This window comes from Podarcis bocagei (assembly GCF_964188305.1).
Source record: "Podarcis bocagei genome assembly, chromosome: 4".
Lineage (NCBI taxonomy): Eukaryota > Metazoa > Chordata > Lepidosauria > Squamata > Lacertidae > Podarcis > Podarcis bocagei.
The window spans coordinates 58,833,356-58,859,608 of NC_138128.1; the positions used below are offsets into that span (position 1 = coordinate 58,833,356).

At 42.3% G+C, this 26,253-nt stretch overlaps 1 protein-coding gene across 3 annotated transcripts in view; it reads left to right on the forward strand.

Moving 5' to 3' along the window:
- LHPP (phospholysine phosphohistidine inorganic pyrophosphate phosphatase) overlaps positions 1-15,990 on the forward strand; it is a 117,468-nt gene extending 101,478 nt beyond the window's left edge. The window contains exons 7-8 of one of the 3 annotated variants that reach the window (XM_081193070.1): positions 2,646-2,742; positions 15,564-15,990. In XM_081193070.1, coding sequence (XP_081049196.1) covers positions 2,646-2,742; positions 15,564-15,572 — 106 coding nt within the window. In that variant the 3' untranslated portion in view covers positions 15,573-15,990. The remainder of the gene's footprint in view (positions 1-2,645; positions 2,743-15,563) is intronic. The other 2 variants (XR_014007852.1, XM_081193071.1) reach the window with 2 other exon arrangements.
- The last annotated feature ends 10,263 nt before the right edge of the window (positions 15,991-26,253 follow it).

The window sequence follows — 26,253 nt, forward strand, 5'->3', positions numbered from 1 at the left end:
TTGCGTTGGAGCTTTTTCCATTTAGATAAAAGGTATACAATGAGAGAGGTCTACAATGGAGGTACGTATAGAAAATGATGCATGGCATTGACAAAGCGGATAGAGAAAGGTTTCTCTCCCTTTCTCATCACAACACTCTAACTCAGGGACATTCAAAGAAGCTGAATGCCGAGGGACTCAGGGCATACAAAAGAAAGTACCTGCTCACAAAACATATAGTTATATGGAATTCACTCCCACAAGTGGCAGTGATGGCCGCCAACTGTCAGGTGTGCATGTAGGAGCCAGGCTCTGTGGCCAATAGGACTTTGCAGGACTGGGGCCTTCCTAAGTTTGTTCTGAAGAGGAAAGGCGTGGCCTCACAGGTGAGGCCGATTGGTAACTCATAGCACCTGTGTGAGAGCCAGTGTGGTGTAGTGGTTAAGAGCGGTAGTCTCGTAATTTGGTGAACTGGGTTCGCGTCTCCACTCCTCCACATGCAGCTGCTGGGTGACCTTGGGCCAGTCACACTTCTGTGAAGTCTCTCAGCCCCACTCACCTCACAGAGTGTTTGTTGTGGGGGAGGAAGCGAAAGGAGAATGTTAGCCGCTTTGAGACTCCTTAAAGGGAGTGAAAGGCGGGATATCAAATCCAAACTCTTCTTCACCTGGTGGCAAGAGCTGGGAAAGGATATAAGGTCAGCATTTTGCTTTAGCTCTCTGCCACAGCAACATGTCTCCTGTCTTGCCGCGTTTGGTTCCTTGACTCCTTGCTCCCCTGACTTTGTGACTCCTTCCTTCTTGATCCTCGGACCCTTGGTTTTGTGACTCCTTGCTTCCTGACCCTTGGCTTCTTGACTCCCAGCTCTCTGACCCTCGGACTCTTGGCTTCCTGACTCCTGGCCCCCCCATTCCTACTCCCACCCCGCCATCTTGCCCCTGGTCCTGACGTCCCCTGCTGGGACTTTGATCGCCCATGAACCAGACCATGACACCAACTTGGACAGCCTGAAAAGAAGTTTAGATAGCCTCCACTGTTGGGGCAGTATGCCTCTGAATGCCAGTTGTGGGAAACCCCGGGAGGGGAGAGTGCTGTTGCACTCGGGTCCTTCTTGCATGCTTCTCACCGGCATCTGGGTGACCACTGAGAGATCAGGATGCCGGACTAGATGGGCCATTGGCCTGATTCAGCAGGCCCTTCTTATGTTAACTGTGCATATTGACTATGGCGGTGCTTGGGAAGAGCGTTAGGGAAAATTCAGATTTTTCATTTGTTTCCATCAACTACCCGCACTCTGTGTTTCCATGTAATTGCTTTTACCATGGTTTTCCATATCATACAGGAACTATTTAAATATTATGGCATGTTGCTATGATTATAATTTTAATTATCACAAACATACTTGGAGTTTTTCATCTCTCTAATCTCATTATATGTCACTCTGTATTTTGGTTTAGTTTACTTTGCAACATGCTGTGCTCGCAGTGCAGATTGCAATTCCAGCATGTGAGTTACTAATCACCATGACTAAAGCTGCAGGCTGGACGAGGGGAGGCACTTAATTGCCTTCCAGAAACCCTTCAGTATTCTGAATGTAGAACTAAGAGCCAAGGATGGCTGAGCGTCTAATCTTAAATTATTCCATGGACTCCCTGAGCAGACTTGGAAAATAAAATGCGTTTGGAAACATGCTGCTTAAACGCCTTCATATCATGGACTTTGCAACCTTAGGGTGGACAGCTTTGAGTACAGGGATGGGCTCAGAGTAAAGTTTCTTAAAAACTAACTCATACGCTTTTGCATATTTGTGGGTTGCAGTTTCAAAGTAAAGGCAAACATGCAAAGATTCTCTCTTTTTAAAGAAAGTGCTAAAGATACACCAACTCTCAATTGACACTTGCCGCTGTTTTTTAAAAAATCAGATGAAAGCTGTATGACAATCAAATACACGAATGGCCAGGTGTCTCCTAGCACCTGGGTACATTTCTCATATAGACCCTAAATGCTGAAAATGTTGCCCATGCCTATTTTAGCCCTTGTAAAAATCCTTAACTGGTAATGATCAGCAGCACATCCCTAGTTTTAATCCATTTGGGGATGAAGCCAAGCAGTGAACCAGAGAACCAAGAGCTTAGCCAGCACCCTGATGGTCTGCAGTCTCTGTTCAGCTGTGTAGAATTTAGCTACAGCTGACAGCATCTGTCCCACTCTGTTAAACACTTGAGTTCCGTAGCTGCAAATATAAAAGCTTTATTACCCTTTGGAAGATGTATTTCTTTAGCTTATAGGCACTTCCTGGCAAGGCAGACTGCCTTTCTCTGCCTGCTTGTTCCCCCTCCACTACTGCCACAGCAAAGGACTGCTACTGCTACTCCCTTTTTCTGTTCACCTAGGTTAGTCCTGCTGCAAAATGTACCAAGAGCCCTGCCTGAGAACTTGTATATAATTCCCTTATTGAGCCTGGTATGCTAACAGCACCTGAATCCCACAATCCAGGTCCAAAAGGCAATGCAGTGCCCATCTAAAAAGGATGACCATGTAAAAGAAGATTCCCACATAACAGTGTTAGATCCAGATGACCAACCATTGAAATATAACCTCACCCAATGTTGGGTGGTAGCCAACATTGTGCAAGCATATTTTCCCTTTCTCCTTTCCCCCTACAGATCCCTGCCCCCATCTGCTCCAGCGGGTCCCCCAACGCTCCCAAGCAGATATGATGGGCATGTTGGGGGCTACAGGGGCAGAGCTGAGTCCTGTTGTGTAAGTCTGTTTTGCTCTCAGATGGGCACAAGTGGAAGCCACCCATTGTTTGTGGAAATCTGTAGTATGGAAAGGCATAACACTTGTAACTTTCAATTGTGTTATTTTTTTTCAAGCAAATATCCTGCCTTACTGATGCTATCAGCACTACAGTTTATATGTATCTGCTGTAGATGAGCGTGCAAGAAAAATTATTGCAAGCCCAGGTTAGGCACTTGTTACAATAAGCAAATCCTCATGTACCATGCTCATAGTAAATGATGTGGAAGAGAGCAGTGGGTTTTCCTTGATTCAGCTCTTTGATCTTCCAGTGTTTCTGAAATATGAGTGCTCCGTTGAGCAAAAGCCTAATACATATTTTGACAGGTTAGACTGAAGCCATGTTTTATTTGTTTAGAAGTCCCTTAATAATGGATAAAACAAATAAAAATTGAGAACTTTTTCTAGTGTGGAATGTTAAGCTTGCCTTCTTAATCCATCTTTTCCCCATGGGGCTTTTTCCTACTATGGCTACAACTTCTGTCATTTAAACTATGAAGGATATGTCATTTCTTATTGACCCTCACCTCAACTATGGACACACATATAGAGAGAAATAGATAGCAGAAATGCCAGGTCCTTTTCCAGGCTTTGTCCAGCCCTGCAGAGGCATCCCAAGTATCCCAAATGTCAAATGCTAAACTCATGCAATGCTGCCCATAAGCACTGCTTCAGCCTTTAAAATGGAGACAGGGCCTACAGAGGCACTGCCTGTTTTTATGCCAATATATTTATTTTATCACTTTAATTTACTATAATATTTATGTCCTTCATGTCCAGCCTGTAATGATATGTTCAGGGTGGCTAGAGGTAACATCACTATAAAACTGTTCACACAGTGAACTAGAAACTGCAGAAAGTTAACCAAAGGACACAGCAGATAATGAACAGTCAATTTAAGAGTCAGACAAGACTATAAACAGACTGAAATAATAGTATTTTAGCCTTGTATCTAAATATCACGGAAGAGGGAGCAACCTCACAACAGAGGCCATGTCAACCATGCCTCTGATGGTGGTTGGGCACAGAGCACAGCTTACTCAAGACTTGAGTGGATGGGTAGGGTCATTTGAGAGAAGCAATCCTTTCAAGCAGCCTGGTCAAGATATAACCAGCACTTTGCATGTGTTTGTTCATTTGTTTAGAGTATTTTTTAATGTTACCTTCATTAAAAAGTCCCAGAACAATATATGGTAAAATTATAAAAAGAACAACAGATTTAAAAACAAAAACAAAACCTAAAAGCTAAAAACAAACTGTGTCATTCAGCAGAATGGGTAAGCAAACCTGGATTACACCAGGTGGTGAAAAGTCTGGGCAAATAAAAACACCTTTGCCTGGAGCCAGGATGACATCAAGGTTGGCACTAGTTGAACCTTCCTGGGGAGGGCATTTCAAAGACAGGAACTGGGCTCAGAAACAAACTGGAAGCTACTGTGGATGAAATAGCAACGGAGGTAATGTGCAGAAAGGGAGGCAGGGCTCTAGCTCAAACTCTGACTGCCACATTTGGGTCCAGCTGAAGTTCCTGAACAATATTTGTGTTATTAAGGCATGTGCAGTTGCGGCCAGACTCCCCTTTCCCCAGGAACAGGCACAGCTGGGCAAACTGCACTCCTGACCGGCCAGGAGCAGAGCTGCCTGCTGTTGACCTGCTGATCCTCCAGGACCGATGGATGCCCTGTCCAAAGTAGACTGAACTTGGTGACCAGAGCCGTCTTTCCCATAGGGCTTAGTGGTGCTTTGCACCAGTGCGCCGGCCTCTCAGGGGTGCCCCAGCGAGTGAGGGAGCTGCACGGCTTTGCTGGCGGCCTCCCCTTTCCCTGCATGCCTGCTAGCTACACCCCGCCAACCATATGGCTGGCGGGTGTGCATCTTCCCTCCCAAGCCTCTGTGGGGATTGCTCTCCTCCCAAGTAGGCTTGGGAGGGAAGCTGAGCTCTCCTCCTGCAGAGGCTTGGGAGGGAAGCTGTGGACCTGCCAGCTATATGGTTGGCGGGGTGCAACATCCCTTCCAAGACTCTGCAGGGATTGCTCTCCCGCAGTGGCATGGGGGAGAGTTGCACCCTCCCCAATGGCTGGCAGTGCGCAGCTTTGTGCCCCCCCATCCATGGTAATTTGGGGGCACTGACCGGATATTTGCACCTCAGCACCGCACCTGCTAAAGATGCCCCTGCTGGTGACCCGCTAGTCCTGCTGACCAGAACCACATCTTTCTACTCCATCCTCTTACCAAAATCCCAGCTATTGAGTGTGATTTCAGCTGTGCCTGTCCGGCAAATCATCTGTAAGGATAATGCATCCAGGCCAAAAAGCAAAGCATAATGCATCCAGGCCAAAATTCTTTTGTAAGTCAAAAGTAATTCTACAACTATGAGATTTTTGCAGTCTTACTTTTCCTTTGACTACTTTGCTCTGAAACGTATATGCCAACGCATTTTAAATGAAGTGTTACAAACTGACGAATGGGAATTTAGATACCCGGTTCCCTTAAATTTGATGGGCAGCTGGATGCTTCGTTCTGTCTTTTGAGCCTTTGATATTTCCCCTTGACCTGTCTTTGGATGAACAGCTTTTCTGTCTAGTGAGCAATGGCATCATATTATCTCATCCTCATCAGTGGCGAAGTGTCAGTAGTTAAACTTTACTGCAACATTAGAAGTGTGTAAAATGGGATCAGCTGAAGAAAGTGCTCAGCACAGCTTGGGTATGCACAGGAGTCAGCCCTATAATTAAAAGGAGGAGAGGAAGAGGTCAGAGAGAGAACCAGCAGAAGGGAGGGCAAGGGTGGAAGAAATTTTACTGGCCTATCATTCCTGCTCATTAGCAAAGAAAAAAAGAAAGAAAGGGGATTCTGTGTCTACATGGCAGTTGTGTGATCCTCCAGCCACAGTAATAGAATCAAGTTTAATTTTTCACATCTTACATTTTTAACCTCTTATTTCTGAAAGGTTTTAAAGCAATGAAAGTTTGGGTGATAAATCAGAACGTCTCAATTGTTTAATTTCTGTTAGTTCAGAGCCTTCTGCTGGAATACTTTGTTGGAACAAACTTCATCATAACTGTGCTTAATACTTATACAGTGGTACCTCGGGTTACAGACACTTCAGGTTACAGACTCCGCTAACCCAGAAATAGAACCTCGGGTTAAGAACTTTGCTTCAGGATGAGAATTGAAATTGTGCTTCAGTGGCGCGGCAGCAGCAGGAGGCCCCATTAGCTAAAGTGGTGCTTCAGGTTAAGAACAGTTTCAGGTTAAGAATGGACCTCCGGAACGAATTAAGTACTTAACCCGAGGTACCACCGTATAGCAAGTTCAAGTTTTCATGGGTTTCACGTTCATTTTCTAGTTGTGCTCCTAGGGAAAGTCAGTATTATGATCCTTCATATTGCAGATGAACCAGAATGGCCACCTAGAGAGTTCATGGCAGAGGTGAGATTCAAACTAGGATTTTCTGATGTGTGGTAATGCTGGTCTGAATTATTCAGTCCAGATCTCTCTTTTTGGCAGTGTGTGTGTGTGTGTGTGTGTGAGAGAGAGAGAGAGAGAGAGAGAGAGAGAGAGAGAGAGAGAGAGAGACAACAGCCGCCCAAATATGTTTGCACCCTTGAGAGAAATTCTCCTATTTTTAAGTGTGTGTCTTCAGAATATTCGTGTATTAATATCGCCAAGCCTGGTCTGTATTGAAAAGTAACCATCCACCCACCCCTCTTAATCTTCCATTGATACTACACAGAAGAAAAGTGATGGCACAACTGAGTCAGAGCAGGGACCCCGAATTCATCCAGCAAGGTTTCTGTAATCCATGCCAGGTTGACCCTTTTATCCAGCATCAAATCCCAAATGATTGCCATATTATCGGATACGGTTCTCAAATCAGCATTTGATGATGATTATGATGATGGTGGTGGTGGCATCTATCATACTATCATGCTTTTGAATGTTCAATGTACTATACAAACTACATATTTTTGCTATCTTTTCCACAGGTCTGTAAGTTAGAGTCTGAGGTTGGTGGGACAGTGCCCTACTTGTCCTAGTGGGCCAGCCTCCATTGTATGTATCCTAGAATGAAATGACCAAAACAGTCTTCCTTTTCTATCCCCATCTCCATCCCATTAGCAGATTTAATGCACATACCTGTAGTCTGGTTGTTGTGATCCACAATGCGAACTGGGAGTTCTACAGCTTTCTAGCTAGCTTTTCAAAGAACTAGAAATTAACTTTTTTTTTAATTCCAATGAGTTATTTGTGTCCTTTGTCTGTTATCTGTTAATTCTGTAGGTATATTTAAGGTGCTGCTTGTTTGGAGTTAGGCCTGGAAGCTTCAGAGTATATACTTTCTGTGTACCTACTGGAAAAGTTCCTCTTTGGTGTTGTTGAATTTTTTTCTTTCTGAATAGGGTCACATGGCGAAGGCAGGAATAATCTTGTTCATTGGTAATAAAACTAAGAAGACAGAGGGATATTACCCTTGAATTTTAACAACGCAGTGACAATCTCTTTCCCAGCTTTTTTTCAGTAAACTGGCAAGAGGGGGTGACATTTGAACATTTGCCGTTAGAGGGGGATAATGGAGATGCAGTTTTATTGAAAACAGCTGTGCTATACACAAAGAACAGCCATGCTCAGTGCACCCATATGTAAGACATACAAATCCTCTGATTACAGTCTTCCCAGCCAACTCAGCATGGGAACACTTTGATTTCCACCAGTATTGTTACATTCACACCCAAAGCCCAGAGTCCCATCTAACTCTAATGTATTGATTTTATCATTTATGTGTTTTCAACATCTCTACCCCCAACTGTATCTCATATTCAAATTAGATTAATAGTATGAAGAGGATTTAGAAACAAAAAAGAATCGGCAAATGGGAGAAAATCAATAAATAAGAAAATCGTATCCCTAAACGTAAATAATTTGTTGCTTAAGATGAAGTGACAGATTTCAGGAATCATCCCAAAGGATAGACAAAGCCTATTAGATGGTATTATAGCCTTCCTTGTTTCATTCCAGCTAGGCAGACTTTCTGATCTTCCTCTCTGAAATGCACATTTGGAAGGTTGGCCTAAGCAGCTGGCAAGAGCTTCTCCTGTCAAAATGGATGAATGGACTAAACAGCTTTTCTCTGTAATTTGGAAGCTACCAGGTCCATAAGCAATATATAACATTAGCATGCCAGTAGAGAATGCATGGGACTCCTGGTTATAGAACCATGTAAAAGCTAACAAATGGCAATTCAGTTCATGAGGCTCTTGTGGCTGACAGCAACATGTCATTGACTAAAACCCTTTTTAAAAACAATTAATATTATTAATATTTTTATGTTTGCAAATATAGCATGCATCATGCACATCTGTGCATGCGCAAGCACATCATTTAATCCTCTACCCCTCCCATCTTGTTCTATGTGCATCTGCTCAGATCTAAGGTCTATGAAATTTACACTGATGTGGAGATGCATGATAAAGAAATACCATCAAATACACATGGCTTAAGAAATTCCCACTTTGTATTGTATGTGGTTCCCAGGGAGTCACTGAGCAGATACAAAACTGTTTCGCTTCAGCAAGGTGGCATCCTCATGTACCTTTAAGCCCTGCCCAGGGACCTGGGTCTCTGACAATTATTGCACATAATGTATGTAAACAGAAGATTGAAATCTGTAAAATCTGCTAGTGATTCCATTTGAATATTAGTTATTCCCTCCCAAAAGGCAGACTATATTACCCTTTAAGGCTAGAAGAAGTATCTTAGAAACAACTTCCTAAGCATTTGGAAATCTACTGTCTATATAATTATTAATGTTTAATCACATAACGATTAATGTTTGATCACTTAGCTATTAATTAATTAATGACTGCTTTCTCATTGCTTTAAAGTTTTTCTTTCTTTCCTTGTGACCTCATTTTTGTCCCAGCCTTTTATATGCAATGTTCCTTCCTTGGCTGCTCATGAGCATTATCAGGAATGGAAAACTTGGGGCAAGGCTCCACCCTCCCTTCTCTCTATATGCACAAATGCATGCATGTTTGCCAACCCTGCCGTTTTATAAATAATTCTTCAAGGACTTATTTCCACAAATACAGTTTGTCTTTGCTTTGTATTGCACCTTATTTCTTTTCTTTTCTTTTCTTTCTTTCTTTAAAATGCACAACCAGATCTTGGGAGACATTGAAAAGACAAAAAGACTTGAAACTTAAATATAGTCAAGTAGCGTGATGGACAGCCTCGTCCTGTGCATGTTTACTCAGAAGTAAGCTCCACAGAGTTCAATGGGACTTATTCCAAAGTATGCATAGGACTGCAGCCTTAATAATAAAGACACTAACATGTGACAGGAGGATAGGAACCAGATAGTTTGCTGTTTACCTTGCTCTCGCCCTGCGAAGTTATGTGTATTTACTCTAGAGCACATGGGACAGCTTTGGAATAACTGAGGTTCTCAATTGCTACAGGAAACTGGCTGGGCTCCCAAACAACAGAATGACTTTTTTTAAAAAAAATCATGCTACACTTCACATTTTTATTTTATATACAAGCAAGTTGAGCAAGAAACCTTCCCCAGTGATCTTTATCTCAACATTATTAACGTTTTAATGTTCATCAGGGATGCACCAGAGCCAGATTCTTAATGATTTAGCCATGTTGTTAAAAGTCCTCTGTCAACTGGAAGCCACAACAAAGGAGCTGGAACATGGTTATAAGTCAATACTCTCCACTAGGCTTCGTGCCAGCCCTTCCCAGAGCCCTCTTCAGCACACATGTGCAGTGGCTCGAAGCCCAACCCACCTCGTTCAAGTGTGTGGTGAAAGATTCAGATGGAGTTACAGGGATGTGTCTTGCCGAAGCCAGGCTGAAGGAAGAGGGAAGCTTGATCCGCTCTGTATGTGTTAACAGGAGAAAGGAAAGCTTCTCATGGGTCTCTTAACTTAAAGCCTACTGTCTTTGGTCGGCTCTTCTACATGTGAGCATGCTGCCTTGCCCAGGGGTATGGAGGGAGATGGCAACAGAAAAAGAGAGCTCGAGACTGCAGTTTCCTGACATTTCTTCACTTTCTCTATTTATGAAGGAAATAAATTACGTTGCTCTTCTGGTGGTTTGTGGGAGAAACTGTGCAGTTAAGCCTGCTTTCCAGCTGCATAGTCTGTCCAGCATAAACTGCATCTATGTGGTGTGTTAATGTACTCTGTAGGCACGTGAATGTAATAACAAATCTGCCAAGAGTAGCTTGAATGCACCAGGATTTTAACAGATTCTAGTTAACACACACATGGATCCACCCTGGCCCATGCCCTCCGTGCATAAACAAATTCCTATTTATATTGCCTTTATCGCTGCAGTAGCTGTGTTTTTATCAGCTTTTAATGCTAATGCTCTCTGGGGCCTTCATCAACATGACAGCCAAAAAAGCTAGCTATCATTAGCCATTGCATGCACTCTTGTTGCAGTATACATCTGCCCTTCTTTTGGTAGCATTCTGTCTTTATTGTTTTTACCTGTCTGCTCCCAACCTTTATACAGATTAAAAGTGCAGGGACATCCAACAAACCAGCAATGTTAGGAGATGTCCATGTATTTATACATTTGAACAGTGGGGTTCTTACCTTGACTCCAACTTGGAGTGAGTGAGTAAAACCTGGGCATTTATACGGGGGAGGGGGGAGTATGAAAAAATAAGAAGTTTATGTGCAAGTACTTGTGAAGGGACGCGGGTGGCGCTGTGGGTTAAACCAGAGCCTAGGGCTTGCCGATCAGAAGGTCGGCGGTTCGAATCCCTGCGACGGGGTGAGTTCCCGTTGCTCAGTCCCTGCTCCTGCCAACCTAGCAGTTCGAAAGCACGTCAAAGTGCAAGTAGATCAATAAGTACTGCTCTGGCAGGAAGGTAAATGCCATTTCCGTGCGCTGCTCTAGTTCCCCAGAAGCGGCTTAGTCATGCTGGCCACATGACCTGGAAGCTGTATGCCGGCCAGGAAAGCGAGATGAGCGCCGCAACCCCAGAGTCGGCCACGACTGCACCTAATGGTCAGGGGTCCCTTTACCTTTACTTGTGGATAAGGAAACTCTGTGGGTGGTACAGGATAATATCCCTCCCATCAGTCACTTTAGAATGTCAAGAGCAGATTGAAACAAACATTATTGGTTTTCATGATACGGCATGTGAAATTGAGCTATACTTCCTGTATTTACGCAGGGCATTAATAACCAAAGTAGGATTGTACATGCACCTCTGTGCTGGGCATGCCTTATGAGAGTACAACACACACACAAAATATTTCCTGTATATTCATATTACTGAGATCATCTGGTGGTACATTTTTGGCGGTCCCTGATGTTCAGTCAGTATTTGCCAGGCAATGAGCCTGCAGTGTGAAAGATTGGAGACATCCCTGATTTCTTTCAGACATTTTTTTAAAAACTGCACTGTTCTGACAGACCTTTGGAATTTGATTATTTTTTTAAGCAACCATTTTAATTGACATGTTATATGCTGCTTTAATGTATTTTGTTCTTCTGTTGTATGCTACCTTGATATATTTCTTATGAAAGTGTGATGGATTCCTATCTTCATATTTATTCCAAATCATTAAAAAAACCAAGGCCCCATTCTTTACTCATGAAGTAAACTCCTGCAGACCCATTTCTGTTTTCCTGAAGAAAACTTATTCAGTCTATTGAAAAGTGACGTTACCATAGAATTGTGCAAACTGGTCATAGGGTTTTTACATGTGATGACATTCTTAGCGAATCCAGAATATAGCAAATTATCTCAGAAGAATTAACAACTGAATTTCTCTTTGTGCAAGATTGCCTTTACAGTTACTTTCTGCAGACTTGTTTGTCAGAATTACCCTTTGTCCAAGGTTGCATTTACACAGATATTTTCTGCAGACTTGTTTGTCAGAAGGTTTTTGGCTGTTATCCAAGAAATAGAGGCGCGCCTTTTAGCAATTTAAATTATTCTGCTTTAGGAAGAATGTAGAGCCTGTAAATGAAGTTTACTTCTTGGTCCTGACTATGAAAGATATGAACCCCCTTTGAAAATGTCTCTAATGGAACGAACAATTACTTTTCCTTTAGCTAGTGTCAGGTTTAGTGCTTGTCCCACACAAGACACAGAATGCTGGGACTTTAAGCAGCTGAGGTTTATTTCTCAACAGCAGGCTTACAGCAGTCCAAGCTTCCACAATTCATCCTTCACTGTCAGAGTCAGTTGACTCGACTGGCTTCTGACCCCTCCAAAGGCCAAATATACGCCATGTCCTCCCCCGCCTCCTGCTGGCCCGCCTCTGCTCTAAATCGCTTGCTCCACTTCCTACTTCTTGGAAACTCAGGTGCAGCCAATTCCTCCTTCTCTGGAGATTCCTCTCTGCTGGGCATGTCCCTGACAGCTAAATAGCTCAAAAAAGCACAAATATTACAAAATAATCTAAAAGTAAATGAGGAAAATTGCCCTTCGCCATTACCATGGGATTGTCATGGTCATATAAAGGGAGCCTTGGGTACTTTACACAGTATGAAAATAAATGTATATGAAAATTCCCTGATATGCCATAAAGTAGCTGGTTTACCTCAAAACTCCATTCTTGATCCAACTGGTGATATAGCTGATAAAGTGGACTGGGATTTATTATTATTATTATTATTATTTACAATATTTAAAACTTTGGCACAACTTTTGGTTTTCGAATGAAAGATTACAACATATATTTTCCTTATTGCCATTCCCAACATGGACAAATCAGCAATCTTCAACACTTTCAGATCCAGCCTTTAACTCAAATATGCATTTGAGGCCACATCTCTTAATTTTTTTTTACCACGTCCGGTGATAATATACTGCGCCAGCTGATGTTCATGATCCATCAACTGAGCACCAGTGGGCTAACTAATATTTTGTTGCTGTGGTTGGGTAATTTCCATTTGTAAATATTCCTACTTTGTTCCCTTTCATAAGGGATGGGATGGCAGTTCAGGGATGAGGAAATGGTTGCCTTCCAGATGCTGCTGAATTCCAACTCCCATCATCCCTGACCCATTGGGCATGTTGGCTGGGGCTCCTGGAGTCCAACAGTATCTGGAGGTTCCCCACTCTTCCTGTACTTCACCAATTTATGCTCTTGAAGCCCACTTACAACTTCAATTATCCAGCTTAAGGGTAATGTTTTCTTCCATTTGTATATTTGAATTTGCTGGTCTACCAAGTTTCCACATCAGAAGGCTTTGGTGCGTAGCTTGTATGTAGAATAAAAATGACTTTGGTAAAGAAATATGGTGTTGGGGATTTAATCTGAAAGGTATTCAAAATAAAACAGCCATGTCTTTGAATTCGTCTCACGCTGTGAACGAAAACAAATGTTTCAATATGGCAGCAACAATTTTCTTCCTATTGAATTAATTTTTTAAAAAAAAATCAGTTGGCATGGGAACCATTTGTTCTTGTCATTTGCTGGTGAGGTTCTGGCAGCTCTCTAAACCCTGATGTGCAGAAAAAGGAAAGAAAACACATTCCTTTGCACACTGGACTTTATTTTTGAGCTCTACAAAGGAAACTGCAAAACAAACAACAGATTACCAGATGGGCCTATGTATCAACAATAATAAAATTTTCTGAGCTCAAGGTTAAAAGGTATTAGGTTATGACTATTTGCTACAACATCCCAACTGTGAAATTACTGCTGTTAAGACAGAGGGACACCATGGTGAGTCACATTCTCCATCTAAACGTAGGATGGGGAACCTATAAGCCTCCAGATGTTGTTTGCCTATCACTCCCATAGTGCCAGGCCATTACCTTTGCTGGCTGGGGCTGATGGGAGTTGGAGTCCGACAGCAATGTTCCCCATCTCCGATCTAAACATAGAACCCTATGTGTGTCTGATGCACACACAGAGTGTCCCCATATGTGTGTGTTTCCATTTTGTAGAGGGGTATCTCCACATCTGTGTTTTTTTTCTTTCTATTAAAAAAAATTCCTATTACAAAATTGTACATACAGAAATCATAAAATCTATGTTTCTTTACACAGTATGGAGCAAGGAAGACTTTGTGGCCAGTAGAGCTAAGGGGATAAGAGCTGGAGCCCCTGAAACTGCAAAATATTACAAAATGAGGGTGCTACATAAGCCCTCTTCAGGCATTACAAAAGAGAGAAGTTGCAACATGAAATAAGTCACTGAGGGCAAGTACAGCAACCCTACCCCACCCATCCCCATTTTTTTCATCTTCCACAAGTTGGGAGGCAACTGAATACAGCAGGCTTCTGGTCTTGTATCTATGAAGGATACCCTAAAAGTTTTGAAGTCCTGGTTTTATTTATTTTCACCAGACCATCTGAGCGGTCTACTTTTGTGAGGTGGGAACTTAAGCAATGCTGCTGCAGCAACTTCCATAATATATGAAGAATGAGAATTCCTCTTCTCAAATGATTCTGCTATGGTATTACATGAGTCCCTGCTTCCCACAGTAATCTCTTACCTGAATGTAAGCTGTTAAATGCACAGATACATGGCTGATCATAGCACAGAGAGAAATTAGGCAACAAGGCTCTAATTTTTACCTCAGGCATTATAATGCAGTGAAGAAAAGATGGAGACTTCTTCATGTAGCTTCATCTTTCCTTGGCAAACACACTCAAAACAATCCTCTTTGGAACATTCCATTTTTTTCTTCTTCTGCAAAGCTTGATATCAGCATTTCTAATCTTCTGTGGGCTGGTATTTTTATAGATTACCAATGAAGGATAGTCCTCAGGGGCTTTGTAAGGAATTTAATTCTCTCAATAAAGTAAGAGGACTTCAGAAATATGATCAGAGGAACAAGGCCTTAGGAGTTCTCACCTCAGGAACTGAAATATATTTCATGTCCTGACACGTATTACAAGTGGGTGCTGTAACCTGCACACATCCTCTGGCAAGTATTTGTTCACAGATTGAGGAGATACCCTTCAATAAATATAGTTGTGCCATTTACATGGTTGAAAAGAGGAGTTGGAGAACAACTAAAGCTATTTGCACGATTGTGTTCTCATGACTGTCCCTGACATCCCCACAGGACCCAGTCAGTGTCCCTGGACATGCATCCAGCTCTAATTCCCATCTTGGATGAGGCCCAATACTCTTGCTGCAGACACCGCAGCCAAAATATACATCTGATATCTGGGGAAAGAGATACAGAGGCGTGTGAATCAGCAAAAAAATAAGGAACCATAATGAGAGATTTGGCCCTTAGTCCAAGAGGCTACAACTAAACTGCTACGAAGTTGACAGGGCATGATTAAACAAACTTTGTTGTAGACCCAGAAACAAGTCATCTAAACTAAACTGCAAATGAAGGTTGTATTTGGGGGCTTTGCTACATAAATATTATGTCCCCTTCTTTGTATTCATTAAATACAGGGATGTTCATTATTGAAATGGTCTAACAGGTTTGGGAAACTTGTGGCTCTTCAGATATTGTTGGGCTCTCATCATCCCTGACCATTGGCCATGCTGGCTAGAGCTGGTGGGAACTGGTGTCCAATTGAGGGTCACAAATTCCCCACTTCAGAGCTGGAAGATCTCCAAACCTTTTATTCATCCTTGTTTAATAACATGGAATTCTGTTTATATAAAGTTGCATAGACACCAACTCATAGTGAACTGGGGGCTGAATTACCGATGGCTTTAAAAGCCCTGGGGAATCTGGTTCACAAATCCCGAGACTGTGTTGCTCACCATTTATGTATATGCACCTGGTTGAAAGACATCCATTCATTCTGTCTTTTGTCTCTTCCCCAGGCCTTGTGATGAGCACCACCCAGAAGTGAAGGCTGATGGTTATGTGAACAACCTTGCCGAAGCTGTGGATGTGATTCTAAAACAACTGCATAAGTAATGGAGCTGCAAGGAGTGACTGAAGGCATAAAGATGGGAGACTTAACTTTAGGTCTGTGACCTTTTGTGCACATCTCTGCTCAGCTTGTTTATTCACCTAGTTCTAAAATGCAGTAATTGTGTTGCAGTGAGGAGCACTACATACATGCCTCAAAAGTCTAGTTTTCCTAACTTGTCTTTGCAAGTAACTACAGTGAAATACTGACTACAGCGAAAAGTGATGAAGTCTAGTGCATCCTTAGAGCAGCCACCCTTCTGAATCTTTTGTATCGTAACTGTTTTGGGTACGTCTAACCATGTCCTATCACTGAATAAACATCTGTGCCACATACCACTTGGCCTGGGACCTGCTTCCTGTGCTGGCTGGTGTTTTTCTGTTTCCTGGAAGAAAGCCCACAAAGGGACGTCACTTTGTCTCTAGATCACTTTCCTAAGACATCAGTGCAGAAGTGACCCAATTCTTAACCAGAGAATGGGGAGGTTACATTTTTAGATTGCCTTCCATTCTTGTGGTTTCTCTGAGTTCAGTTGCCCATGCAGGCATTGTCTTCGGAGTGAAGGATACGTGTAAAGCAGAGGAGCTGCTTTGTTCAAGTTCAAGAGCTGAAATGGTAGCATCCAGTAGGGCAGGAAAGGACCTTGTCACCATTTACAGAAATTTTGTAAAATTAATGAATGTTAGAATGATGTTGGATAGAAATTAAGGGGTTTTCAGCTGTAATACTATAAAGGAATATGAAAAATGGATTATTAATAGGTAAAAATTTAATGTTACAATAGCTTAAGATTAAAGACTAGGATAAACAAAGAGGGTAAGGATTTGCTGAACCAACAAACTGAACTGGAATACAAAAAAGGGAGGCGTGAGGAGGTCCGGGAAATAAGCTAATGAAAAATAAGTAATGGAAAGAATGAGTTGTTTTTAACTATTTTTATTTTGTATTTTCTTACTTTTTTATTTTTATTTTGTAACACTTTGAAAATCTTAATAAATATCTTATTAAAAAAAAAGAGGAAAGGACCTTGTCACCAGACTCCAATTCCCATAAACCCCTGCCAGCTTGGCCATTAGTCAGAGACAAAGGGAGTTGTAGCCCAACAACACCTGGAGTGCTACTGGTCCCCCATTTTTGTTTTCGTTAAAACGTTTTATTTAAGGGGCTCAGAGTCTGCCTGAAGTCTAGGAGGTGGGGCAGCACCGGTGCCTGAGCCAGCGTTTCATTCACTGGCCTGCACACCTGTCCTCTCAGCTACAAAGCTGGGCTTAGGAATCCGCCCTGGGTTTTCTTTTTATATTATGTCCACCTTTTGTATCCTTAAGAGTAGCACTTTCTTATGCAGGGGAGGGGCTGCTTCAAAGCCTGTCCAAGTGATAGTTGAGATTTTTAAAGGGGGGGAAGTGTTTGGCATGCAACCACAATTCCCTCCTGGCAGATCCAGAGTAAAGTCCGTGCCCAGCACTTCTGAAGAAGGTTTCCTCTATAGTGTTTTGTGAACATGCCATTCTGGGAATGTCATGAGTTCTGTTCACCTTCATCCCGAGAAACACACACGTTTGTGTTCACTTTCATTGTCTTGGAGGAAACACAGGCTCCCACGACCAGACTGCCGCTGTCTAATCACATTGTTTAACTCTTCTAAGAATAGCCTGACACACTGAGAACTATCTTCTGGTGGCTGGACGCCAAGACGAAAGAGCTGGTGTTGGGTTTCCTCATTTCGGAGCCAAATGACTATGCCTTCTGCTGCTGCTGCAGCGTGCAAGTCTTCATGGATTGGGAAAGGGAGAACAGAACCATTTTGGTTAAACTTAGCAGCAAATTGAAAGACCATTGTCCGTTTCGGACCATTTTAGTCAGATTCTTGGCATTGTCACACTTGTCTAACTTGAGGTAGTAAACTTGTGTTTAGGCACATCTGGTGAGGTTCAAGTGACTGAATGTTGCTCCATTAGGAAAATAATCTCTACGTACAGAAAAGCAGCTGAAGGCTAGAATCCTTCTCCTACTGACATTGGTTTTCTCTGTCCAGGAACTTTTGGTGTGGAGCTGTCAGTTATGAGGCCAGCTCTGCAATCAGAAGTGGGATGCTCTAACTGAGAACAAGACTTTTATATCTCTTTCTTGATGATTCATGGATGGCACTCAAAGCTGTACTCCTGTGTACACTTCCTTGGCAGTAGGTGCCATTTTACTCCATGGAACTTACTTTATCAGTAAATGTGTTTAGGACTGCGTTACATTTTCCTTATTGAGCCTGATGTGTGGCAAAATCAGCACCTTCTCAGACACTGAAGCCCATGAGAATGGAAGACCAGAGCCTCAGAGATTCTAGCCTACAGCATATATATGACCTTCATTTCTCTATTGCAGGGATGGGGAACCTCAAGTGTTGGGGTGAAAAGTGGCCCTCTGGGCCTCTCTGTCCACCCCTTTGGACTCTTCCCTGGACAGCCACCCTCTCAAGCCATACCATCCTTGGGTGTTTTTGCCTGGCTTGAATGTGCCCTTGAACCCTGATGAGGTTTCTTGTCTCGCTTACCTGGATGGGGGAATAGAGAGGGGCTTGTGAATGTAGGTAAAACTAGCCTACTGTTCAAAGCTAAAAACCACATTCATTGCCTACTTCTGGTTCCAGACCCATCCACCACATCCGGGAAAGTTCCCCAGAAGGGAATGTCATTGTTGGCTTACCCAAGTCCTGCTGTATTGATTAAGTGAAGTGAGAAGTCAAGAGTGAGAAATGTTCCCAGCTATTATGAATGTTGCTACTCACGCTTCAGCTGCACTCGGACAAATGTCTTCATAATGTGGCATGAATTACTCAAGAGAAAAGCATGCAGCTGCTTCAGCATCCTGGGCCTGTGGAATTCTGTAGGAAGGAACCAGGCTGGGCATTCTTCCCAGAGGAATGTACACTGTGGCAGATGTACAGAAGAGCTGCCTGCTCTGTTGATAGTTCATTAACACAAAACTACATGTGGGAAGCGGAAAGGCAGGTGCTTGGAAAAATATATGCAATGGAAGTGTGCATCATGCCCTCCTGACTGTATGCTTCATACTGGCCGTACAATTGTTCCATCTGCTGTGTGGGTGAAGACTTATCAAAGGTGCAGATAAGTAACTGGTATTTGTGATCTGTAGAGGGCAGGGTAGGTGCACTTTTAGTTCTCATTCCCTTTCAAACCTCTGTGTAGATGCATCCTAAGGATAGTCAATATTGACTCCTGACAATTTTGTTCGGCCTCATCCATTTGTGGCAGTGGTTGGGAAGATGAGAACTATACCTGTGTTCTAGATTGAGTGATCTGTGGGTGTCATTATTAGGCTCTAGAACATTATGGGGAGCCCATAAACAGGACTTGAGCTCTTCCCACGTGATTCCCAGCAGCTGATATTCGGAGCCATACTTCCCCCAATTGTGGCCACTGACAAATGAACAAATGGTTTGTTGCAACCTATTACTATGTGTCTGAATGTGCATCAGTTTATTGTGACTGAGCATGACTAAATAGTCATGCTATACTTTTATAGTGCACTCTGACGTAAGGAAGTTGACCTGTCGCAGAGCCCGCTAACCTCCCAGTCAGGCCACTGCCTGTCCACCTCTGACCTTTGTCCTTTACTCCCTTGTCCCTGCTGTCTCTAAACAAAAGCTGTTGTGAACTGTTTGGCCTGTGCTAGGCTTCGGTACTGAGCATTTTTGTATGGTTAGAGCTGCTGTTTTAGAAGGACTCTTCATTTTGTACTGCACTGTCAAATTTTATGAAGCAGTAGAACTGACTTACCTAGAGATTTCTATACTTCCATAGCCTGCAGTTTATTTTAAAATTGACATCCTCTGGGGACAGTGCCATGGGGAGTGGTCAAGCAGGGAGGGGAAATGGTCCACGGTGCATTTACTAGCTTCGTGTGTATTTACAATGCATTTAATGGATGCAAATGGTAGAAAATAATCCTAGATAGGATCATCATGGAGCTGATTTAGGTGGGATTTTCAGATCCAATGAGTGCCTGTTCCATTCAGGTTTTGTTTGGATTGCTTGTTTATAAACCACTTTCTTAACTTGAGCAGTACTGTATCGGGTACATCAGTAGAACTGGAGGATAAATAAGACCTTTGAGAGCACAATATTAACAGATGCAAATGAAAAGAAGATGATCTGATTATTCTGTGTGCTATCAGATCCGTTTTTGGCAACACTCGCTACCCAATGTGAGAGTTCAAACATCTGCACATTTTCTTAATGTTCCTGGAGCTATTTGCACACAGATATTTTTGATGTTTCAAGGCTTCTTAAATGTGTTTTCCATCTTTCTCTTTGCCAAGGATATTTTTATTCTGTTCTTTTTTTCAAACCCCTCCTCCTTTCCCTGTGGAATGAAGTTGGACCTGCGAGGGGAAGGATTTATTTTTGCACCAGACTTTTATGGGCGGGTGGGTGGCAATAGATTCTTTGCCTGCTAGCCTCAGCTGCAGACAGCTAAGAGTGAGGTACAGGATAACTTGGACTGTTGAAAGTTCCAAATGGGAGAAGGGGCAGAAACTGGTAAGGATTCTATGTAACGCAAGAACCAAAGGTTACCACAAACAGGTGTTTTGATTTGTTCATACAGCACACAACTGGCCTGTTAAATTCTCCTTCAGGATATGATGAAAGCTGTGCGTCTGTTAGCCAGTAAATTGCCAAAATATATTGCTGTATATTCTGTTTCTGGACTTTGGGGGAGAGTGCCTGCCATTACGTAGTGAAAATGGCAAAACACACACAGAAGTAAGGTGTATAGGTGGAACCCTGAGGTATGCAGAAATGCAAAAAAAATTGGGGGGGGCACAGGGATCCCAGAAACTGTACTGTAAGGACTCATTAGCACAGAATGTAGAGACTGAGAGGAAAAGGATGGACCACTGAGTGGGAGGGTGAATGGCGTAGAGTGGTTGGAAAGGGAGAAAGGAACAGAACTTAGAGATGCCTATTAATGGACAAATAATATATTTTAATGTTGCTAGCACTGGGGACCAGTTTACCTAAGCTGTCCTCTCACAAAATAAAAAAGAACCCCCAAAAGTAGCAGCACAGAGAAGAGTTCCTACTCTTTTTCACTCAGTGAAAGTAAGCCATTACTGGATAATTCAGTTTGGACTTCTTCTTACCTGGGAACATTTCCTCTTGTTTGTCTCTCTATTTATCTGCAGAAGGTGGGTGGTATTCTAAATAGTCCTTGGAAGATCCAGTCAATCAAAGTCTGACTTTTAGCTACAAGGCTTTAGCATTTGCCCAGTGTAAGGGCTGCTGCCTTGTCACCACAAACCCAGAGTGGTTTAGCAGTCAATCCCTCTTCCCAGGGAACCATGAGAATTGTAGCTCTGTGAAGGGAATAGGGGATCTTCTAAGAACTCTCAGCACTCATAACAAACTGCAGTTCCCAGGATTCTTTGGGGGAAGTCATGACTTTGAAGTGGGATGACACTGCTTTCGATCTATAGCACAGATGGGGCCTTAGTTGGATTCTACCCACTTCACAAGTCCTGGTGTGAGGAAGGGAATTTAAAAACAGCACCTTGCAAAGGCAGCAAATTGCCGGAGATGATCACAGCCCACCCAGTGTAAAATCATTCACTCTTCTCATGCAGAGCAGGAATCAAGCAGCCACTCACTTGGTGCATATTAGGAGGAAGCAGGTCAGGGTGCTGCTGTTTTTGTTGAAGAGTACCAGACAGGCCAGGGCAGTGATGATAAGAAAGAAGTTTCCAGCCCTGATTCTAGACAATGCGGATGCTGGCGATGCATCCCTTCAGTCATTCTGCTAGAGAATACCAGCCGTGCCTTGGCCTCCATCATTCCTCTTGCTTATGCCCTGGAAACAGCTTGTGCTAAATGTGTGTTATTACAAGCTGAGGCTCTAGAGGTTGCAATGTTTGCTGTAGACCTGAGAGTTCGGGGCTTAGTTGAAAAGCCTGAATGTACCTATAGACTGTCCATACAGTATTGCGTTATGAGGAGGGCTTAAGTCTTTTGCTGAGTGCTTTGGGAATGAATGGTGCTGAAGTTTGAGTCGAAAGGAACACATTTCACTCCCCATATCCCCTTCAAATTCATTAATAGCTGAATATTAATACATTTGCCACCTCCTAAATGAATATATCATTGTGTCATGGGCTGCTATTTGGCCTCCATGAATTAATAGTCCTTCCATCAAGTCTGAATTTGGGCACTTGTCAGAGCCGCCAGTTCCCGTGTTTCATAAAAGTGTCCTTGGTTTTTCATACACCAGTTATGGAGAGAGGGGTAGCAATCCCATCATGGGGCATCATAGTGATAGAAGAGGATGTAAGTAGGGTGTGTTTGGGTCCTGCCTGTAAGTTTCTTGGCCACTGTGAGAACAGGATGCTGGACTGAATGGGCCATTGACCTCATGTAGAAGGCTTTTCTTACATCATGTCCTTAAGAGAGTTTGGAGAGTGGGGCTTCCAGGCAGGGGGTTACTCACACAAATTGATAGTTCAGTTCCAGTTTTTCAGGATTGGTACTCAGCTGTCCGCACACTCCCCTTTTCCATCTTAGATTATTCTTAGGTATTGTGCTGCTTCCCACTCACACCAGTGAGTGGTCCATGATGGAATATTTCTGTTCTATGCTTTCTGTCCACTCACTTCAGCCCTTACCTCTCCACCTTCCGCTACCTTTTCCCATTCTGGCTGTGCCTGCAGGTGTTTTTTGCACCTCTACACACGCATGGTTAAAACAATTTCCCCCTGACACAAAGCACGGAAGAGCAATGTTACTGGCCCCAAATTATCTTGGGGGTGAGGATATTTATTTCCATTTGTTGTTATTTTGTTTAAAAAATAACCCAAAGTTCTTGCACAAGGCTGATTTTTAGCTAAACTACAGTGCTGGCGTTTTAATAATTCTGGTGCAAAGGTCCTGTGGAAGAGTTGTGTATTATTATTATTATTATTATTATTATTATTATTATTATTATTATTATTATTATTATCTTGACAGATGCAAATAAATCCCCTATATGTGTCAAGATCATAGCTCCTCAGCACTGGGTTACTTAATTCCCAGCATGCCTTCAGCATACAGCAGTTTGTGGAAATAAGCAAAACTTGTGTCATTTGGGTTGATGGAAACTAAATGGTTTGGCTGTGTTCAGGTGAGAAGTAAACAGAAGTAGAGGTGTGGTAATAGGGTCCACCCACCAAAACATCACACATTCCAAACCATACCCCCTGCCCCTCCAAATAATGCATTAACAAGCTTCCGCACCACTGATGACAACAGAGGTACGAGGTATGAGATACTTTTAGTTAAAGAGGAAATTGGCCATTTTGATAACATTATGTGCACAATGCAAAACACTTGCATGCATGAGAGCACCCATCCCACAATAAACCTCTAGCTGGAAGCACCCATTCACATTTAGTAGTGGCATAATATTAGCTCCCAATTTTCCCACCATGGTGGCAGCTGGTGCATACATATTTCCTTTAATTTTCTATACCCCCTTTCCAAGTCTTTGTCTTCACCCCCATGCAAGTGTTTGTCTATGGTCATTCCTGCACCTTTCCCAATACAAAAGATGCAAGACTGTAGTATCTATACAAACTGTATCTATATTATACATTCATTCCCTTTCATTGCCCCTTGAGATTTTGATTAGGGGTAGAGACCCAGACCCACTTGACTACTTCAGTAGCCCTAAGTTCAGCAGCAGCAGCACATTTAATTGTCAAAGAGCGCAGTCTTGAACTTGCTAGTTTATTTTTAGCATCCGGTTCCTAATATTGTATTCTAATCTTTATTTGGATCAGTCATGCTCTTTTTTAAAGCACATGCTGATTTATTTTTTAAAAAGTGAAACCAAGCCGGCATCTGTGAGAGTGAGGTGAGATTTTTCATTTTGGTGGGCCGGTCTAGCTTTTTAACGACATTGAATTATTTTCGCAAATAACTGTTTTGGGGGCGGGACTAAGAACTGGATTTGTTTTTAACACGTATCTATGATGTTTGAGGATTCCAACGACGACCTGTCTTTCAACATGGAAAGAATGGCTTGCACAGGCAGAATAAGCATGGACTAATGCATTGCAGGGCTCGGAGAATCCATTGAACTCAACACCTCTCTTATTTGTATACAGATTTCCCTCGTGATGGAAGAGTCCAAAGGTTAATTTATACCTGCATATCCATCACCTGATGACCTTAAGCTGAGAATTGAATTTCAGATATAGATCATAAGGTGCAATTCTCTTAGAACCACACTTCACTCGTAGAAAACAGTGGGGTCGGGGAGAGAGAGAAAGGGTTCTAGTCAAGAATTCCCCCTGACAACTAGTTTTCTACATGCAGAGATTGTTTCCACGTAGAAAAGCATTCAGTTACGTGCCGAACACACCCAAAACTAACAACTGAAGCAGTACATCTTGAACACAACTTTGGCACCTGACTTGTTTGAGAGAACTAAGCCAGAGAGAAGTCAAGGAATTAGAGAAGTCAAGGAATCTGTGACAAGGCACAAGCAAAGAGCAGCGCTGGGTACAGAATCAGAAAGCTTTATTTACATAGTCAAAGTAACAAGTAAATTCCTGAGACTGAGCTGCTCTATAGTGCAATAAAGTCATTTGAGAGAGTACAAATCAGCAGTCTTTCTTAATTTTCAGGTCAAGGAACAGTCTTCAGTAATAGATTTTGAACAAACGTAACACCAACTACAGAGCTGACTTCGTATACATGTCAATATGTTTGCATCTGTGCAATTACCATGGACAGAAAGAAAGACACACGTACACACACGCACTATCAGAGTTCATGGTTTTCCAAAGGCTTTTTGGCCATCATCATCTTTTGATTCTTAAACATTAAAAACAAATGCTGGAAAACACTGCTACAACCCTAAAAAATTCATCTTGTCCTGTTCCGTAAGAACTATCTAAAAATGCACTTGAAACACAATGTTATTGGCCAAGAGGCTAGGCTACCTTGTGAAAAATTACAATCAAAACCAGAAACATGTCCTTACTGCCTTTGTTCATTCAATCTTCATTGTGTGATCTTAAGATTTCATGAAACCCTTTTCCAAAGGGTGATGGCAATAGATACAAAGGAATCAGGTTCACCAGTGCTAATTCATTGAATAAAATCCTCTAAAAATGTTGCATCTGAAATATTGTTTGTTTGTTTGTTTTTTAAAAAAAGGGAAACTCTTAACATTTATTGCTGTTGTCATGAAATATCCAAGTCCAGATTGCTCGATCTGTGTTATAAACAATCCATTGCCTATCTCCCTGCTGATCTGACTTTACTACTTAACAAATAAAAGTACAGAGAACATCAGCAACAGATTCTTGAATCCACCTGGCAGGAATATGCTGTGAGAGCTGATCCAAGTGACCTGTGTAGTATTGAACAAACCCAGGAGCCTGGGAATACCTAGCAGAGGCAACCAGTGACTTTTCAGCTTATGTGGACAACTGGTGATCCAGTTGAGCTCTTCTTTTATGAAAAGTAACACAGTCAAGAGGATGTCCCTGATCACGAGACACATACTAGATTTCAGATATTTACCTTTGTGTGTATGTGTGTCTGTACATACATACACACGCACACACATTCATAAATCCACAAAGTTTTATTTCTATTTTTAAAAAGTAAGGCTTTTAAAAACTCAGTACATAAATCATACAAAACCAAAACCAATACCATCCAATGAAATGCCACGTTGGCCTAACCTCAGACAAACAGTATGTTGTGTCTATGCTGCTATGCCCATTGTAAGGCCATAATGCAGCGAAGCATCTTTACTAAGGCAAAGAGAGTTTGCTGCCATGTAAACGCTACACTGCAGCTAGAAGAGTTGGGTAGTGGTCCTTTGGGGGCACTTTCCTACTCGGTGTATTTATTTAGCTTGTTGTAGGTAGCAGCCCTTTTTTTGTTTCTTAAAGCCCTTACAAGTTTAATCCAAAATCAGAAATGCTACCCCTGTAGCACTAAAGGCAAATTGAAGTGTCATAAACCAAGATATATGCATGCTAGCCATAAAAGAACTGATAATGCTGTCTCAAGAAGTGTAATACGGTGACACAAGATGTCCTCTGTGCTGGTGAGCCCACGTTTAGATGTCACAGTGAGGAACAGTTACTTCAACTATAAGAGGGTTGTGTTAAAGAAAAGTGTGCTTGGGCGATGATAACAGACTGAGATTTAGGGAGATCTCTGATCAAATCATGCTGGGGTATGTTTTGTCACACCAGGTGCATGAAACAAATTGAAAGAGAGAGAGCTGGATGCAGACTAAGTGAGTGGAACTGAGTCCCCTTTGAAATACTTTGGACTTAATTCATGATAATCTTGTCCCATTGATTTCAATGAGACATAATTTCAGCCAATTCACACAGTCCTATGCATATCTACTCAGAAGTAAGTCCCAGAGCTCAATAAGACTTACCCCAATGTAAGTATGCATACTTAGTCCAGATCCAACCCAGTGTCTACAACTATCTTGACAAGACAGTTGGTGCAGTGCTGCATTACAATGATTCAGGGCTACATACCTTGGCTTTATCCGATGGAATCGATCTGTTAGCA